The 19,598-nt window shown below is 54.0% G+C and overlaps 1 protein-coding gene across 1 annotated transcript in view; it reads left to right on the top strand.

Moving 5' to 3' along the window:
• Positions 1–19,598, top strand: part of LOC144611704 (RAS guanyl-releasing protein 1-like) — a 114,656-nt gene that overhangs the window by 86,719 nt on the left and 8,339 nt on the right. The window contains 7 exon segments of the mRNA XM_078430935.1: positions 1,671–1,787; positions 4,217–4,492; positions 6,659–6,739; positions 9,600–9,701; positions 11,680–11,789; positions 12,492–12,636; positions 14,045–14,081. Of these exon segments, the coding sequence (XP_078287061.1) occupies positions 1,671–1,787; positions 4,217–4,492; positions 6,659–6,739; positions 9,600–9,701; positions 11,680–11,789; positions 12,492–12,636; positions 14,045–14,081 (868 nt within the window).

Below are 19,598 nucleotides of genomic sequence, written 5' to 3'. Positions count from 1 at the left end.
CTTCTTTTCAGTTTTGAGGAGTTTTTCTCTTTTCATCTTCCTGTAAAATTGTTTTTTTTAAATTTAGAAACAAAACCTCAAAAGACGGCATTTTGTGGATGCTGACAAGTGTAACTATATCAGTTTAGTTTACTTTTTTAGTTTAGTTTAGAGATACAGTGCGGAAACAGGCCCACCGGGTCCGCGCCGACCAGCGATCCCCGCACACTAACACTATCCTACACACACTAGGAACAATTTTTACATTTGCCCAGCCAATTAACCTACAAACCTGCACGTCTTTGGAGTGTGGGAGGAAACCGAAGATCTCGGAGAAAACCCACGCAGGTCACGGGGAGAACGTACAAACTCCGTACAGACGGCACCCGTAGTCGGGATGGAACCCGGGTCTCCGGCGCTGCATTCGCTGTAAGGCAGCAACTCTATCGCTGCGCCACCGTGCCCAAATATAGACACAAAATTTTTGGGGCGGCACGGTGGCGCAGCGGTAGAGTTGCTGCCTCACAGCGCCAGAGACACGGGTTCCATCCTGACTACGGGTGCTGTCTGTACGGAGTTTGTACGTTCTCCCCGTGACCTGCGTGGGTTTTCTCCGGGTGCTCCGGTTTCCTCCCACATCCCGAAGACTGTTTAGTTTAGTGTACTGTCACATGTACCGAGGTACAGTGAAAAGCTATTGTTGCGTGCTAATCAGTCAGCGGAAAGACAATACATGATTGCAATCGAGCCGTCCACAGTGTACAGATACATGATAAAGAGAATAATGTGAATAACCTCTAGTGCAAGATAAAGTCTGAAGAAGGGTCTCGATCCGAGACGTCACCCATTCCTTCTCTCCAGAGATGCTGCCTGACCTGCTGAGTTACTCCAGCAATTTGTGTCTACCTTCGATTTAAACCAGCATCTGCAGTTTTCTTTCCTACACGTTTTGTCAATGGATATTTTTATTCGCTGAGGCTAAGTCAATCAATATTTTGAAGGAAGAGATTGGTAGATTCTTGATTAGTAAGATTGTCAGGGTTACGGGGAGAAGTATAAGTGTGGAACGTATAAGATTATTAAGGGGTTGGACACGTTAGAGGCAGGAAACTTCCCAATGTTGGGGGAGTCCAGAACCAGGGGCCACAGTTTAAGAATAAGGGGTAGGCCATTTAGAACGGAGATGAGAAAAAACGTTTTCAGTCAGAGAGTTGTGAATCTGTGGAATTCTCTGCCTCAGAAGGCAGTGGAGGCCAATTCTCTGAATGCATTCCAGAGAGAGCTAGATAGAGCTCTTAAGGATAGCGGAGTCAGGGGGTATGGGGAGAAGGCAGGAACAGGGTACTGATTGAGAATGATCAGCCATGATCATATTGAATGGTGGTGCTGGCTCGAAGGGCCGAATGGCCTACTCCTGCACCTATTGTCTATTGTCTATTGTCCATTGTCTAAGGCCGGAGAAGGGGGAGATAGGTCAGTCATGATTGAATGGCGGAGAAGACTTGATGGGCCGAAAGGCATGATTCTGCTCGTATAGCTTATGAAATGTGTTGTGACTTATCGGGAGCTTTCATGGTCAAGTTGCAGGGATGTAAGAGGGGCAATGGGAGTTATTGGGAGTTGACATGGACCTGGTGAGTTGAACAATGGTGGTTAAGGGATAAGGTACCAGGTGCTTTGTTCCCTCACAGAAACTCCGCCTCCTCCAGAACTTCAACACTCTTATGGCGGTCATCGGAGGCCTCTGTCACAGCGCCATTTCACGGCTCAAGGAAACCAGCTCCTACCTCTCGCAAGACGTCTCTAAGGTCTGTACCTTTACTCCTTGAGTCTCTGGGAGAGGGACTATCCCAACGTTTAAGAAACAGTTTAGGGCGGCACGGTGGCACAGCGGTAGAGTTGCTGCCTTGCAGCGAATGCAGCGCCAGAGACCCGGGTTCCATGCCGACTACGGGCGCTGTCTGTACGGAGTTTGTACTTTCTCCCCGTGACTTGCGTGGGTTTTCTCCGAGATCTTCGGTTTTCTCCCACACTCCAAAGACGTGCAGGTTTGTAGGTTAATTGGCTTGTTAAATGTAAAAATTGTCCCTAGTGTGTGTAGGATAGTGTTAGTGTGCGGGGATTGCTGGTCGGCGTGGACTCGGTGGGCCGAAGGGCCTGTTTCCGCGCTGTATCTCTAAATCTAAATCTAAAAAAATCTAGACAAAAGTGCTGGAGTAACTCAGCGTGTCAGGCAGCATCTCGGGAGGAAACGCCAGTCCCAATACAGAACATCACTCAACCTTCTTCTCCACAGATGCTGCCTGACCCGCTGAGTTACTCCAGCACTCTGTGAAACGTCACCTATCCATGTTCCCCACAGATGCTGCCTGACCCGCTGAGTTACTCCAGCACATTTGTGATTGTCTTAGATTGGGGAACCTTGGTTTACAAAGGGAATAGTTCGGAAATGAGAAGGACGTTTATTTCAGGTTGAAGTGCAGCCATTTGGTTTCAAGAGAGTCCTTTGAGGTTTGAAGCTTGGCTATGGGACAGTGCAGCACAGACGTAGGCCCTGCAGCCCAAAGCATCTGTGCCGAACATGACGCAAAGCAAAGATACTAGAGGAGCAAGATGGACCACTCCGGTGAAATCGCCTATACTGAAGTGTAGTACGCAAAGGAGCGTAACGTCCGCCATTTTAGTAAGCAAAACCCGCCGCTCGCTCTTCCTCTCGCAGTGTAATCAGTGCTTTGGGGGAACAGTATGTGTGATGATACCATTAACATGCAGAATATATCTCATCTGTCAATTGACAGATTTTTGTTATTTTTCTTTTAAAATGTTTCTGCAAGTTTCTGCCTACTAAAATGGCCGCCGTGACGTACTACGGTTTTTAGGGTCGAGTGGTCTATCTTGCTCCTCTAGTATCTTTGATGCCAAGATCAATTACTCTTATCTGCCTGCACGTGATCCCTACTCCTCCGTTCCCTGCTGTCCGTACGGAGTTTGCACGTTCTCCCCGTGACCTGCGTGGGTTTTCTCCGAGATCTTCGGTTTCCTCCCACACTCCAAAGACGTGCAGGTTTGTAGGTTAATTAGCTTGGTGAATGTAAAAATTGTCCCGAGTGGGTGTTACTGTGCGGGAATCGCTGGTCGGCGCGGACCCGGTGGGCCGAAAGGGCCTGATTCCGCCATGTATCTCTAAACTAAAAACTAAACTAAAGTCTGACCAGATGGAAATGCCTCAATCGATTGAGAAGTGGTGTTGGCAGAGGCAAGGTATTTCTGAACAAGTGGGGACATAACTCCAACGATATCACCTGTGGCATTGAACCACAAACAGTGGAGCATCTGCTGAAATGCCCTCGACTGGAAAACCAAAGCCCAGCTGCCAATCTCGCGGCCTACAATGAGGATGGCCAGAAGTGTGTTCAGCTCTAGCTGAACAATACCTATTCTTGTGATGTGGACTCGATAATTAAAGTCTAAAGTAAAGAAAGTTTACAGGGAAGGTAGGCACAAAATGCTGGAGTAACTCAACAGGTCAGGCAGCACCTCTGGAGAGAAGGAATGGGTGACGTTTCGGGTCGAGACCCTTCTTCAGACCATTCCTTCTCTCCCGAGATGCTGCCTGACCCGCTGAGTTACTCCAGCATTATGTGTCTGCCTTTAATTTTAAACCATCATCTGCAGTTCTTTCCTACAAAGCTTAGAGGGATATGGGCAAACGTGGGCAGGTGGGACTAGTGTGGAAGGGACATTTTGGCCAGTGTGGACAAGTTAGGCCGAGGGGCCTGTTTCCACGCTGTACCACTCTACGACTAGTGGGACATGTTGGCCAGTGTGGACAAGTTAGGCCGGGGGGCCTGTTTCCACGCTGTATCACTCTATGACTAGTGTGGATGGGACTATGACTAGTGTGGATGGGACATGTTGGCCGGCGTGGGCAAGTTAGGCCGAGGGGCCTGTTTCCACGCTGTATCACTCTATGACTAGTGTGGATGGGACTATGACTAGTGTGGATGGAACATGTTGGCCGGTGTGGACAAGTTAGGCCGAGGGGCCTGTTTCCACAGTGTGCCACTCTATGACTAGTGGACTAGTGGGACATGTTGGCCGGTGTGGACAGGTTAGGCCGAGGGGCCTGTTTCCACACTGTATCCCTCTATGACTAGTGGGTCATGTTGGCTGGTGTGGACAGGCTGTACAACTCTATGACACTATGATTCCCTGATGCTGTTACTTTCCCCACCAGGCCTTGAACGAGATGACAGAGCTGCTGTCCTCCTGCAGTAACTATAGCAACTACCGCCGGGTGTTCAGCGAGTGTACGGGCTTCAAGATCCCCATCCTGGGCGTTCACCTGAAGGACCTGGTGTCGCTGAACGAGGCGCTGCCAGACTACCTGGAGGCCACCAAGATCAACCTGAGCAAGCTACAGCAGCTGTACAGCCGCATCTCCGAGCTGACCCGCATCCAGGACTGCACACCGCCCTTCCAGGCCAACAAGGACCTGGTGCATCTGCTGACGGTGAGGCCTAGCGTTGACAACTTCCTCACTCCCAAATAAGGGACAAAGGGTGACGTCACCGCCCCACATGACCTCACCCAGCCAGCGGCCACGTGCTCCCGCTCCACCAATGGCGGCCGCCCGGGCCGGGAGGCGGGTTGCTACGCAACCTCCGTTAGACAGCGCCTTCACTGTCCGGGTCTACTGTGTCCGGGCCTACAGCGTCCGGGCCTACAGCGTCCAGGCCTACAGTGTCCGGCCTACAGTGTCCGTGCCTACAGTGTCCGGGCCTACAGCGTCCGGGCCTACAGCGTCCGGGCCTACAGCGTCCAGGCCTACAGCGTCGGGGCTTACAGCGTCCGGACGTACAGCGTCTAGGCCCACAGTGTCCGGGCCTACAGCGCCCCCCGGGCCTAATACGTGACAAGGGCGATCCCGTGTGGCACAAACCACTTTAGCCAAATATACGGGATATCCCGGCTAATACGGGACAGTTGGCAACCCTAGTGAGGCTCCCCAGCCATGGTGGGGCAGGCACAGGTGGCACAGCGGTAGAGTTGCTGCCTCGCGGCACCAGAGACCCGGGTTCAATCCTGACCCCACAGACCAAGGGCAACCCCAACCTCAGTCTGCAGAAGGGTCTCGACCCGAAATGTCACCCATTCCTTCTCTCCAGAGATGCTGCCTGACCCACTGAGTTACTCCAGCATTTTGTGTCTACCTTCGGTTCCAACCAACACAAGTCAGGGACAGATGTAGTCTCTGTATCAGCTGGTTCCTGGGGTGGATCCTCCAAAGAGCGCAGGTTTGTAGGTTAATTGGCTTCGGTAAAGAAAATGTTCATTGTAAAAAGGATGGTGTTAGTGTGCGGACTCGGTGGGCCAAAGGGCCTGTTTCCGTGCTGTGTCTCTGAACTAAAAGCCATACTCTCCCTTCTGAAGGCTTTGCAAACAATGTGCTAAATCGGGGGGAGAAAAAAATGGCGGCACGGTGGTGCAGCGGTAGAGTTGCTACCTCACAGCGCCGGAGACCCGGGTTCCATCCTGACCACGGGTGCTGTCTGTACGGAGTTAGTACGTTCTCCCCGTGACCTGCGTAGTTTTTCTGGTTTCCTCCCACACTCCAAAGACATACAGGTTTGTAGGTTAATTGGCTTGATAAAAATTGCTAATTGCCCTAGTGTGTGTAGGATAGTGTTAGTGTGCGGGGATCGCTGGGCGGCGCGGACCTGGTGGGCCGAAGGGCCTGTTTCTGCACTGTATCGCTAAACTAAACTAAACCAAACTAACACAAATCAGGTAAAGATTAGAGTGTAAGAAAATAACTGCAGATGCTGGTACAAATCGATTTATTCACAAAATGCTGGAGTAACTCAGCAGGTCAGGCAGCATCTCGGGAGAGAAGGAATGGGTGACGTTTCGGGTCGAGACCCTTCTTCAGACTAGAGTGTGTCTTAGATTAGAGTGTGTCTTGATCATATGGTTCCCCGGTTCGATCCTGAGCTCAGATGCTGTCGATGCGGAGTTTGCACGTTCTCCCTGTGACCACGTGGGTTTCCTCCGGGTGCTCTAGTTTTCTCCCACATTAAGGGTGGCACGGTGGTGCAGCGGGTAGGACTGCTGTCTCGGAGCTCCAGTGAGCCAGGTTCGCCACGCTGTCCCCGACTGTTCAGTATTTAGTTTAGTTTAGAGATACAGCACGGAAACAGGCCCTTCGGCCCACCGAGTCCGTGCCGACCAGCAATCCCCGCACACTAACACTATCCTACACACACCAGGGATGATTTTAAAACAAACATTTATACCACACCAATTAACCTACAAACCTGCACGTCTTTGGAATGTGGGAGGAAACCGGAGAACCCGGAGAAAACCCACGCAGGTCACGGGGAGAACGTGCAAACTCCGTACAGACAGCGCCCGTAGTCGGGATGGAACCCGGGTCTCCAGCGCTGTGAGGCAGCAACTCTACCGCTGCTCCACCATGCTGTGTCGTGATATTCTGTTCCCACAGGACACCAGAGCTGAGAGCAGTGTGGCCTTCCCACCAGTTAGCACCGTTCTTCTTGTTGGCAGCCGGGGCTTGTGCCGGCTGAGTCCGCGGCGAGCCCTTCCCGCGTCCGTACCCGTCCACGCCACGCCGCGCTCCCCGGCCTCCCCGCTAATCGCCCTGTCCCGTCTCTCCCAGCTGTCGCTCGACCTCTACTACACCGAGGATGAGATCTACAAGCTGTCCTACACCAGGGAGCCCAAGACTCATCGGACGGCGGTAAGCAACAGCTCAACGCGCACGCAGTCCAGCCATCACGCACGCACGCCTCCGTAACACCGGTGATCAATTAGCAGAGGGGGAGCTTAGGGGGGGTGAGGATGTCCTGGGTTGGGTTACTCCTGGGCCTGGCCAAGCTGGCCATCCGCGAGTCATGGTGCCAGGCGGAGGAGGGCACTGCCCGAGCCGGCTGCCTGCCCCACGGGTTACATCCGCGCCCAGGTGGCACTAGAGAGGGACCAGGCGCTGCCCACGAGCACCCGGGGGGATGTCCAGGATCGCTGGGCACCACGGGTGGGTTAAATGCATCCTTAATAAGCACGGGGAAACAGTCATTTAAGATTATTTCTTTAACTTCTACCATGGTGGTCAGTTTTGTTTTGAATCATTTAGTATTGTACATATTATTAGTGTTTAGTTTAGTTTAGTTTAGAGATACAGTGCGGAAACAGGCCCTTCGGCCCACCGGGTCCACACCGACCAGCGATCCCCGCACACTAACACTATCCCACACACACCAGGGACAATTTACAATCTTTACTGGAGCCAATTAACCTACAAACCCGCACGTCTTTAGAGAGTGGGAGGAAACCGGAGCACCCGGAGAAAACCCACGCAGGTCACGGGGAGAACGTACAAACTCCGTACAGACGGCACCCGTAGTCGGGATGGAACCCGGGTCTCCGGCGCTGTGAGGCAGCAACTCTACCGCTGTGCCACCGTGCCGCCCTTGTGACTTGGTCAGGCAACATCTCTGTAGAACATGGATTGGTGACATTTCAGTTTGGGACCCTTCTTCAGACCCTCTGAAAGCTCATCTCTGTTTCTCTCCCCACACGCGCTGCCTGACCCCACGATTATCCCCAGTACTTGCTGGCTTTATTTCACTGGAGTTGGGATTACTGCCACAGAGACCCGGGTTCGATGCTGACCCCGGGCGCTGTCTGTGTGGAGTTTGCACGTTCTCGCTGTGACCGCGTGGGTTCCCTCCGGGTGCTCCGGTTTCCTCCCACATCCCAAAGGCGTGCGGGTTTGTGGGTTAATCGGCCCCTCTGTAAATTGCCCCTGGTGTGTAGGGAGTGGATGAGAGAGTGGGATAACGTGGAACCTAGTGTGATGGATAGTCGGCGTGGACTCGGTGGGCCGAAGGGCCTGATTCCGTGCTGTATCTTTCTACCAATAGCACAACATGTCTGCCACCATTGCTGGCTCTGCATTGTAAGACCAGAAGCATCTGCAGAGAACAGCTGGAGGGGGAGAGGTCAGATTACATTCATCAAGTCCTGGTATGTTTTCAATATACTTCAAGATGTGCCTGAGTGGAATCCTTTGATCTTACAAATGGCCTCACAAATTGTAATTAGCCCATTACTAAGGAGGTGGGTTTAGTTTAGTTCAGTTTAGTTTAGAGATACAGCGCGGAATCAGGCCCTTCGGCCCACCGAGTCTGTGCCGGCCAGCGATCCCCGCACACTAACACTATCCTACACACACGGGACAATTTACACATACTCCAAGCCAATGAGTGTGCGTGTGTGCGTATGTGTGTGTGTGTGAGTGTGCGTGTGTTATTCTGTGAGTATGTATGTGTGTGCCAGTGTCAGTGTGTGTGAGTGGATGTCTGTGTGTGAGGGTGTGTGTGAGTGTGTGTGTCAGAGTGAGTGTGTATGTGTGCGAGTGCGTGCATGTGTGTGTGTCTGAGCGTGTGTGCGTGTCAGAGTAAGTGTATGTGCGCGCGTGTGTGTGTCTGAGTGTGTGTGTGTGTGTCAGTCTGTATGTATGAATGTGTGTGCGCGTGTGAGTGTGTGTGCATGTGTGTGTGTCGGTGTTCCACATCTGTGCCAACAGCTCTATGCTGTGTGTTTATGTATGTGAGTGTCAGTGTTAGTGCGTGTGTGTGTGGGGTGTGTGTGTGTGTGTGTGTGAGTGGGATGTGTGTGTGTGTGTCAGAGTGTGTGTGTGTGTGGGGTGAGTGTGTGTGTGGGGTGGGGTGTGTGTGGGGTGTGTGTGTGTGTGGTGAGTGTGTGTGTGTGGGGTGTGTGTGTGGGGTGTGTGTATGTGTGGGGGGTGTGTGGTTGTGTGTGTGGGGTGTGTGGTTGTGTGTGTGGGGTGTGTGTGTGTGAGTGTGTTGATGTTCCACTAGCTCTATGCCGTGTGTGCGTGTGTGTTCCACTAGCTCTATGCCGTGTGTATGTGCGTGTGTTCCACTAGCTCTATGCTGTGTGTGTGTGGGTGTTGATGTTCCACTAGCTCTATGCCGTGTGTGTGTGTCTGTGTGTTGATGTTCCACTAGCTCTATGCCGTGTGTGTGTCTGTGTGTTCCACTAGCTCTATGCCGTGTGTGTGTGTCTGTGTGTTGATGTTCCACTAGCTCTATGCCGTGTGTGTGTCTGTGTGTTCCACTAGCTCTATGCCGTGTGTGTGTGTCTGTGTGTTGATGTTCCACTAGCTCTATGCCGTGTGTGTGTGTCTGTGTGTTGATGTTCCACTAGCTCTATGCCGTGTGTGTGTGTGTGTGTGTGTTGATGTTCCACTAGCTCTATGCCGTGTGTGTGTGTGTGTGTGTTGATGTTCCACTAGCTCTATGCCGTGTGTGTGTGTGTGTGTGTTGATGTTCCACTAGCTCTATGCCGTGTGTGTGTGTATGTGCGTGTGTTCCACTAGCTCTATGCCGTGTGTGTGTGTCTGTGTGTTGATGTTCCACTAGCTCTATGCCGTGTGTGTGTGTGTGTGTGTGTTGATGTTCCACTAGCTCTATGCCGTGTGTATGTGCGTGTGTTCCACTAGCTCTATGCCGTGTGTGTGTGTGTCTGTGTGTTGATGTTCCACTAGTTCTATGCCGTGTGCTCTGTGCCCACAGACGGTGCCACCCTGTAAGCCACCGGTGGTTGCGGAGTGGGCGTCGGTCGCTCCCAAGCTGGACGCCATCACCATCAGCAAGCACGTCCGCCAGCTGGTCGACGTGAGTATGTGGGGTCCGCCGAGGTTCACGGGGCTGTGGCACACAGGAGGATATGTGGGCACTGCCGGGGTTCACAGAGGGGTTTGCCAGGGTTCACTGTGGGCACTGCCAGAGTTCACCAGGGGCAATGGCACATGGGAGGGTGTGTGGGTATCACCAGCATATGTGGGTGCCACAGGGGTGTGTGTGTGTGGGACCACCAGTGTGTGTGTGTGTGTGTGGGATCACCAGGGTGTGTGTGTGTGTGTGGGACCACCAGGGTGTGTGTGTGTGTGGGACCACCAGGGTGTGTGTGTGTGGGACCACCAGGGTGTGTGTGTGTGGGACCACCAGTGTGTGTGTGTGTGGGACCACCAGGGTGTGTGTGTGTGGGACCACCAGGGTGTGTGGGACCACCAGGGTGTGTGTGTGTGTGGGACCACCAGGGTGTGTGTGTGTGGGACCACCAGGGTGTGTGTGTGTGGGACCACCAGGGTGTGTGGGACCACCAGGGTGTGTGTGTGTGTGGGACCACCAGGGTGTGTGTGTGTGGGACCACCAGGGTGTGTGTGTGTGGGACCACCAGGGTGTGTGTGTGTGTGGGACCACCAGTGTGTGTGTGTGTGGGACCACCAGGGTGTGTGTGTGTGTGTGGGACCACCAGGGTGTGTGTGTGTGGGACCACCAGTGTGTGTGTGTGTGGGACCACCAGGGTGTGTGTGTGTGTGGGACCACCAGTGTGTGTGTGTGTGGGACCACCAGGGTGTGTGTGTGTGTGTGTGTGTGGGACCACCAGGGTGTGTGTGTGTGGGACCACCAGGGTGTGTGTGTGTGGGACCACCAGGGTGTGTGTGTGTGTGTGGGACCACCAGTGTGTGTGTGTGTGTGTGGGACCACCAGGGTGTGTGTGTGTGTGTGGGACCACCAGGGTGTGTGTGTGTGTGTGGGACCACCAGTGTGTGTGTGTGTGTGTGGGACCACCAGTGTGTGTGTGTGTGTGTGGGACCACCAGTGTGTGTGTGTGTGTGTGTGGGACCACCAGTGTGTGTGTGTGTGGGACCACCAGGGTGTGTGTGTGTGGGGGGGACCACCAGTGTGTGTGTGTGTGTGTGGGACCACCAGGGTGTGTGTGTGTGTGTGGGACCACCAGTGTGTGTGTGTGGGACCACCAGTGTGTGTGTGTGTGTGGGGGACCACCAGTGTGTGTGTGTGTGTGGGACCACCAGTGTGTGTGTGTGTGGAACCACCAGGGTGTGTGTGTGTGTGGGACCACCAGTGTGTGTGTGTGGGACCACCAGTGTGTGTGTGTGTGGGACCACCAGTGTGTGTGTGTGTGTGGGACCACCAGGGTGTGTGTGTGTGTGTGTGGGACCACCAGTGTGTGTGTGTGTGTGGGACCACCAGTGTGTGTGTGTGTGTGGGACCACCAGGGTGTGTGTGTGTGTGGGACCACCAGTGTGTGTGTGTGTGTGTGTGGGACCACCAGTGTGTGTGTGTGTGTGTGTGGGACCACCAGGGTGTGTGTGTGTGTGGGACCACCAGTGTGTGTGTGTGTGTGTGGGACCACCAGGGTGTGTGTGTGTGGGACCACCAGTGTGTGTGTGTGTGTGTGGGACCACCAGTGTGTGTGTGTGTGTGTGGGACCACCAGGGTGTGTGTGTGTGTGTGTGGGACCACCAGGGTGTGTGTGTGTGTGTGTGGGACCACCAGGGTGTGTGTGTGTGTGTGTGTGGGACCACCAGGGTGTGTGTGTGTGTGTGGGACCACCAGGGTGTGTGTGTGTGTGTGGGACCACCAGGGTGTGTGGGACCTACAGGCTCACGTCAGGACTATGCCGGTATGAAATCAATCTTCATGCAGAAGATAAACACACGTACCTGGCGTGACTCTCGGTGGTACGGGCACCAGGGCACCTGAGGCAGATAGACACAGATACCTGGCGTGACTCAGTGGGACGGGCACCAGGACATCTGACGCGTTTTCCTCCCTCACCCTGCAGTCGGTTTTTAAAAACTACGACCACGATCAGGATGGTTACATCTCCCAAGAAGAGTTTGAGAAAATCGCTGCCAGTTTCCCGTTTTCAATCTTCATCTTGGATAAAGATCGGTAAGTGTGGAGTTTGTACGTTCCTGCGTGGGTTTTCTCCGGGTGCTTCGGTTTCCTCCCACCCACGCAGCGTGGGTGGGGGACAGTGTGGGTGGGGGGCAGTGTGGGTGGGGGGCAGTGTGGGTGGGGGGCAGTGTGGGTGGGGGGCAGTGTGGGTGGGTGGGGGGCAGTGTGGGTGGGGGGCAGTGTGGGTGGGGGGCAGTGTGGGTGGGGGGCAGTGTGGGTGGGGGGCAGTGTGGGTGGGGGGCAGTGTGGGTGGGGGCAGTGTGGGTGGGTGGGGGGCAGTGTGGGTGGGGGCAGTGTGGGTGGGGGGCAGTGTGGGTGGGGGGCAGTGTGGGTGGGGGCAGTGTGGGTGGGGGGCAGTGTGGGTGGGGGGCAGTGTGGGTGGGGGGCAGTGTGGGTGGGGGGCAGTGTGGGTGGGGGGCAGTGTGGGTGGGGGGCAGTGTGGGTGGAGGGCAGTGTGGGTGGGGGCAGTGTGGGTGGGGGGCAGCGTGGGTGGGTGGGGGGAAGTGTGTGTGGGTGGGTGGGGGGCAGCGTGCGTGGGTGGGGGGGCAGCGTGCGTGGGTGGGACGCCGCGTGGGTGGGTGGGGGGCAGTGTGGGTGGGGGGCAGCGTGGGCGGGTGGGGGGCCGGTGGGTTTATTTACGGGGTGGTCTGCCGTCTTGCCGCTGGTCTAGTGAGCCTGGTTGTGTTGTTACTGCAGCAAGGATCTGATCAGCCGTGAGGAGATCACTGCCTACCTCCTCCGGGCCAGCTCCATCTGCTCCAAGCTCACCCTGGGCTTCCGGCACAACTTCCAGGAGAACACCTACAAGAGGCCGACCTTCTGTGACAACTGCACCGGATTCGTAAGTCGTTCGTCCGAGACCGTTAGGCTGGGTGTCCACTGGCACAAGACGCTGGAGTAACTCAGTGGGTCAGGCAGCATCTCTGGAGAGAAGGAATGGGTGACGTCTCGGGTCGAGACCCTTCTTCAGACTGAGAGTCAGGGGAGAGGGAGACAAGAGGTATAGACAGTTTTGTAGAGAGTTGTAGAACAAATGAATGAAAGATGTGCAAAAAAGTAACAATGATAAAGGAAACAGGCCATTGTTAGCTGTTTGCTAAGTGAGAACGAGAAGCTGGTGCGACTTTGGGATGGGGAAGGATGGAGAGAGAGAGGGAATGCTGGGATTACGTGAATCAATATTCACACCGCTGGGGTGTGAGCTGCATGATAGTCATGATAGGTGTATCTTGCTATGTTTTCCAAGGCTTGGAATGACGAGTTTCCTAAACACTTCAACTCCCCCTCCCACTCCCACACTGACCTCTCTGTCCTGGGCCTCCTCCACTGTCAGAGTGAGGCCCAGCGCAAATTGGAGGAACAGCACCTGATATTTTGCTTGGGCAGCTTACACCCCAGCGGTATGAACATTGACTTCTCCAACTTCAAGTAACCTGTGCTTTCCCTCTCTCTCCGTCCCCCCCCCCCCACCCAAGTGGTACCAGCTTCAAAGTCATCTTGTTGAGTCTCATTGTCTGTAACTTGTTTTCACCTAGCCCACAGCTAACCACGGCCTGTTTCCTTTATCATTGGTTTTATATCTCTCTACACCACCGTCTAGATCTATTTTGGTCTCCTAATTTGAGGAAAGTTCAGTGTAGTTTATTGTCACGTGTACCGAGGTACAGGGAAAAGCTTTTGTTGCGTGCTAACCAGCCAGCGGAAAGACAACACACGATTACAATCGAGCCATTCACAAAGATACATGATAAGGGAATAACGTTTAGTGCAAGGTAAAGCCAGCAAAGTCAGATCAAGGATAGTCCGAGGGTCACCAATGAGGTAGATAGTAGTTCAGCACTGCTCTCTGGTTGTGGTAGGATGGTTCAGTTGCCTGATAACAGCTGGGAAGAAACTGCCCCTGAATCTGGAGGTGTGCGTTTTCACACTTCTGTACCTCTTGCCCGATGGGAGAGGGGAGAAGAGGGAGTGGCCGGGGTGAGACTGGTCCTTGATTGTGCTGCTGGCCTTGCCGAGGCAGCGCGAGGTGTAGATGGAGTCGATGGAAGGGAGGTTGGTTTGTGTGATGGTCTGGGCTGCGTCCACTGTACGCTTCTATGTTTCAAATGCCAACCATTGATCTTCCATCGTGTTCTCAAACAACGGTGTTCAGTGTTTAATAACATGGGCATTGTGCTACTGTGATGATATAAAAGGTTCTCTGGTTATTTTCGGTCTGATGGTAATTGTTCTCTCTTTTCCCTTGGCAGCTGTGGGGTGTGATCAAGCAAGGATACAGATGTCAGGGTAAGGCTGGCCTCACCAGTGTGGTTTATCAGTGGCTGTGTGGCGGGTGGTTGTGTGTACGGGTACATAGCTGCCCGCTTTACCCACGGTTCTACCCATAGTCCATGTGGGTGCTTTTCCCCAAGAGTCTCGTGCCTGGCATGGTGCTGAATCACACAGGAATGGAGACTCCACACTCTCCTGGTTCAATGGTGCTTTATTTAAGGTCATGTCTTGAGGAATAGGAGCAGAATTGGGCCATTCGGCCCATCGAGTCTACTCCCCCACCCAATTATGGCTGATCTATCTTTTCCTCTCAACCTTTAGAGGACACAGGTTCAAGGTGAAGGGGAAAAGATTTAATAGGAATCTGAGGGGTAACTTTTTCACACAGAAGATAGTGGGTGTATGGAACAAGCTGCCAGAGGAGGTAGTTGAGGCTGGGACTATCCCGTCGTTTAAGAAACAGTTAGACAGGTACATGGATAGGACAGGTTTGGAGGGATATGGACCAAGCGCAAGCAGGTGGGACTAGTGTAGCTGGGACATGTTGGGCGGTGTGGGCAAGTTGGGCCAAAGGGCCTGTTTCCACACTGTAGCACTCTATGACTTTATGACTCTAACCCCATTCTCCTGCCTTCTCCCCGTTTCCCCTGACACCCATACTGATCAAGAATCTGTCAATACCGCCTCAGAAATTTCCATTGACAATAATAATAATAATAATATATTTATTTTATATAGCGCCTTAACACATGCACAAAGCGCTTTACAAATACAATTAACATAGAAACAAACAGACAAACAGACAAACTATCCTGACGGAAAAGCGGCGAATACACAACGCCAGCGTCCTCTCACGTCAGGGTCCGGCAGTAGACATTAAAGAACACAAGACACACAGATACAATTTTTTACACAAAACAGCCATCACAGTGATTGCTCTAGGCATACCCTCACTGTGATGGAAGGCAAAGTCTTATCTCCTCCTCGTTCTTCTCCCGTGGTGCCACGAGGCGATCGAGGCTCCCAACCCCTTGAAGCCCCCACCGGGCGATGGAAAGTCCCAGGGTCGAGCCGAGCAGGCCGAAGAAAGTCCTGAGCCCCCACCGGGCGATGGAAAATGCCGCGGCCGAGCCACGCAGGGCGATGAGAGTCCTGAGCCCCCACCGGGCGATGTAAAGTGCCGCGGCCGAGCCACGCAGGGCGATGAAGGGCCTGCGGGCGGGTTGATCATGCCTCGTGCTTCGGGGCGGTCGAAGCTGCTACGGCTGGAGCTCCCAAAAGCCGGTCGCCAGCCAGGGACCTGCGAGCTCCCGATGTTGCGGTCTGCAGGGCCCACGGCCGAAGCCTCCGAGATGGTAAGTCCAGGCCCTGCGACCGGAGTCTTCGAGGTCGATCCCAGCTGGAGGCCGCCGACTCCACGATGTTAGGCCGTTGCGCGAACGGAGATACGACACGGTAAAGGTCGCATCTCCGTTGAGGAGGAGATTGAAAAAAAGGTTTCCCCCAACCCCCCCACCACCCCCCTACATACACAGAATTAAAAATAAAACAAAACGTACATTTAACATCAACAATGACAAAAAAACACAACAAAAAAAACGGAGAGACTGCCGGTGAGCCGCAGCTGCAGAACACAGCCACGCCCCACTGGCCTCCACCTTTCGTGTCCATCTGCGGTTTAAACGGAGGTTTCTTCCTGTACACACTCCGTTCTGGTCAGCCCATTACAGGAAGGACGAGGGGGCTTTGTGAAGGGTGCGGAGGAGGTCCACAAAAATGGTGGAGCCCGCGTGTGTGATGGATGCAAAAAGAATTTAACTGCACAGTTACAGGTGTAACAAAATGGACTTCGACGGGTCGGGTGGTTGGGAGAATGGGCCGAGAAATGGCCGATGGAGTATAGCGTAGCAAAGTGTGGAGGCGTGCATTTTGGTTGTAGGAATAAAGACATAGGCTATTTTCTAAATGGGGAGAGAATCCAGAAATCGGAGGTGCAGAGGGACTTGGGAGCGCTGGTGCGGGATTCCCAAAAGGTTAATCTGCAAGTCGAATCAGTAGTAAAGAAAGCAAACTCAATGTTAGCATTTATTTCGAGAGCGCTTGTATACAAAAACAGGGATGTAATGCTGGGGCTCTACAAGGTGCTGGTCAGACCGCATTTGGAGTCGTGTGAACAGTTTTGGGCCCCGTATCTGAGGAAGGATGTGCTGGCTCTGGAGAGGGTCCAGAGGAGGTTTACAAGAACGATCCCAGGAATGAGTGGGTTAACCTATGATGAGCGTTTGTGGGCACTGGGTCTGTACTCGCTGGAGTTTAGAAGGATGAGGGGGGACCTCATTGAAACGTACAGAATAGTGAAAGGCCTGGATAGAGTGGATGTAGAGAGGATGTTTCCACTAGTGGGAGAGTCTAGGACCAGAGGGCACAGCCTCAGAATTAAAGGACGTTCTTTTACGAAGGAAATGAGGAGAAATTTCTTCAGTCAGAGGGTGGTGAATCTGTGGAATTCATTGCCACAGACGGCTGTGGAGGCCACAAGTCAGTGGATATTTTTAACGGAGATAGATAGGTTCTTGATTAGTACGGGTGTCAGGGGTTATGGGGAGAAGGCAGGAGAATGGGGTTAGGAGGGTGAGATAGATCAGCCATGATTGAATGGCAGAGTAGACTTGATGGGCCGAATGGCCTAACTCTGCTCCTATTCCTCAAGACGTGACCTTAAATAAAGCATCATGGCACCATTGAACCAGGAGAGTGTGGACTCTCCATTCCTGTGTGATTCAACACCATGCCAGGCACGAGACTCTTGGGGAAAAGCACCCACATGGACCACGTGTACAACCGTGGGTAAAGTGGGCAGCTGCTTCACACTGAAGATGGACAGAAGAAAGCTGGAGTAACTCAGCGGGTCAGGCAGCATCTCTGGAGCGAAGGAATGGGTGACGTTTCGGGTCGAGACCCTTCTTCAGACTGATGTCAGGGGAGGGGGCGGGTTCTGCCAGAGATGCTGCCTGGCCCACTGAGTTACTCCAGCATTCTGCACCTGTCTCTGGAGAACATGGATGAGCAATGTTGTGGGTCAGGCCCTGTCTATTTTTCTATTTTCTATATTTGGCGGTGATAGCAAACATCTCCGCATTAGTGGCGCTGCAGTAGAGTTGCTGCCTTACAGCGCTTACAGCGCCAGAGACCCGGGTTCCATCCCGACTACGGGCGCCGTCTGTACGGAGTTTGTACGTTCTCCCCGTGACCTGCGTGGGTTTTCTCCGGGATCCTCGGTTTCCTCCCACTCTCCAAAGACGTGCAGGTTTGTAGGTCAATTGGCTTGGTGTGTGTGTAAATTGTCCCTAGTGGGTGTGGGATAGTGTTAGTGTGCGGGGATCGCTGGTCGGCACGGACTCGGTGGGCCGAAGGGCCTGTTTCCGCGCTGTATCTCTAAACTAAACTAAACTAAACAGCTGTGTGTAAATGCCTGGATCTGGTTTCACGGTGAGTGTCTGACTTTCGCTCGGTGCACACGGTGAGTTGTTTAATGTTACCGATGCTTTTGTGCAGCTGTGCTGAACATGCCTGGCCCAGATGTGTCGCTGCTGTGAACATCTGTTGCAGCCAAGGCTTCCCGTGTCGTGGCGTCTGGAGGGGAGGACTAGCGTTCTTGTTGCCTCTCCGCAGAGCTTGAATCTTGGCTGCGGTTAACGTACCCCTCCCATGTTAGGAGGCAACAAGACCACCCTCGATCTCCTCCCCCCCCCTCTGACCAAGCTGGAGACAGACACAAAATGCTGGAGTAACTCAGCGGGTCGGGCAGCATCTCTGGAGAGAAGGAATCTGTGACGTTTTGGGTCGAGACCCTTCTTCAGACTGAGAGTCAGGGGAGAGGGAAACGAGAGATATAGACGGTGATGTGGAGAGGTGTGGAACAAATGAATGAAAGAGTAACGATGATAAAGGGAACAGGCCGTTGTCAGCTGATTGCTGGGTGAGAACGAGAAGCTGGTGCGACTTGGGTGGGGGAGGGATGGAGAGAGAGGGAATGCCGGGGCTACTTGAAGTTAGAGAAGTCAATGTTCATACCGCTGGGGTGTAAGCTGCCCACGCGAAATATGAGGTGCTGTTCCTCCAGTTTGCGCTGGGCCTCACTCTGACAGTGGAGGAGGCCCAGGACAGAGAGGTCAGTGTGGGAGTGGGAGGGGGAGTGTTTGGCAGCCGGGAGCTCAGATAGTTGGTCTGGTCACAGGGAGAGGGGTTGTCTCTTGGGCCTCAGACTGAAGACCTGGGCCCATGTCCCACACGGGCCGGTCTACTGGAAGCAGGGAAGCACTCCTGGGAATGATGGAATCTTCCGACCCTGTTTTCATTAAACCTCGTGCATCCTTCAAGGCTGCGCTCTCCATCGCCCTGCCCCCCCCCCCCACTCCCCTCCGTGGCTCCGGAGTGCTGCTCCTCGAGTGGACGTTGTCCCCAGTGCGTGTGGGATAGCGCTCGTGTACGGCACGCTGCCGCGGTAGCGCCGTCTGATCCGCCTGGAACAGCGCCAGGCTCACGCTCATTATTGCCACCTGCACCGAGGTACAGTGAAGGGCTTTGGTTTCCTCGCTATCCAGTCGGGCGGCACAGTGCCAGGGACTCAGGGACAATGGGGGTGGGGTGGGGAGGGGATGGGATGGGGATGAGGAGGGGGATGAGGAGGGGGATGGGATTGGGATGGGGATGGATGGGATGGGATGAGATTGGATGGGGATGGGATGGGATGAGATGGGTTGGGATGGGATGAGATTGGATGGGGATGGGATGGGATGGGATGAGATGGGATGGGATGGGATGAGATTGGATGGGGATGGGATGGGATGGGATGAGATTGGATGGGGATGGGATGGGATGAGATGGGATGGGGATGGGATGGGATGAGATGGGATGGGATGAGATTGGATGGGGATGGGATGGGATGGGATGGGGAGGGGGGATGGGATGGGATGGGGTTGGGATTGAGATGGGATGGGATGGGATGGGATTAGAATGAGGTGGGACGAGGATGGGATGGGGAGGGGGGATGGGATGGGATGGGATGGGGTTGGGATTGAGATGGGATGGGATGGGATGGGATGGGATGGGGAGGGGGGATGGGATGGGATGGGATGGGGTTGGGATTGAGATGGGATGGGATGGGATGGGATGGGATGGCATGTGATCATTGCTTCATCTTGACACCGCCACTCCTGACAGCCATTCTGCATCTCGGGTGCGGTTATGGTGCAGTGTGTTGTACATGGAGAGACATCGCTAACCTGAGCTCTCTCTCCCTCCCCCTCTCCCCCCTCCCTCCCTCTCTCTCTCTATCCCCCTATCCCCCCCCCTTTCCTTCCCCCCTCTCTCCCTCCCTCCCCCTCTCACCTTCTCTCACTCTCTCCCCTCTCCCTCTCACCCACTCTCTCTCTCTATCTCTCTCCATCCCCCTTTCTCCCCCTCTCACCTTCGCTCACTCTCTCCCCTCTCCCCCTCCCCCCCCTCTCTCTCTCCCCTCCCCCCTCTCTC

The sequence above is a fragment of the Rhinoraja longicauda genome, chromosome 41 (assembly GCF_053455715.1).
Source record: "Rhinoraja longicauda isolate Sanriku21f chromosome 41, sRhiLon1.1, whole genome shotgun sequence".
Classification (NCBI taxonomy): domain Eukaryota; kingdom Metazoa; phylum Chordata; class Chondrichthyes; order Rajiformes; family Arhynchobatidae; genus Rhinoraja; species Rhinoraja longicauda.
The sequence above is the reverse complement of the archived record's forward strand: the minus strand, read 5'-3'. Positions and strand labels throughout refer to the sequence as shown.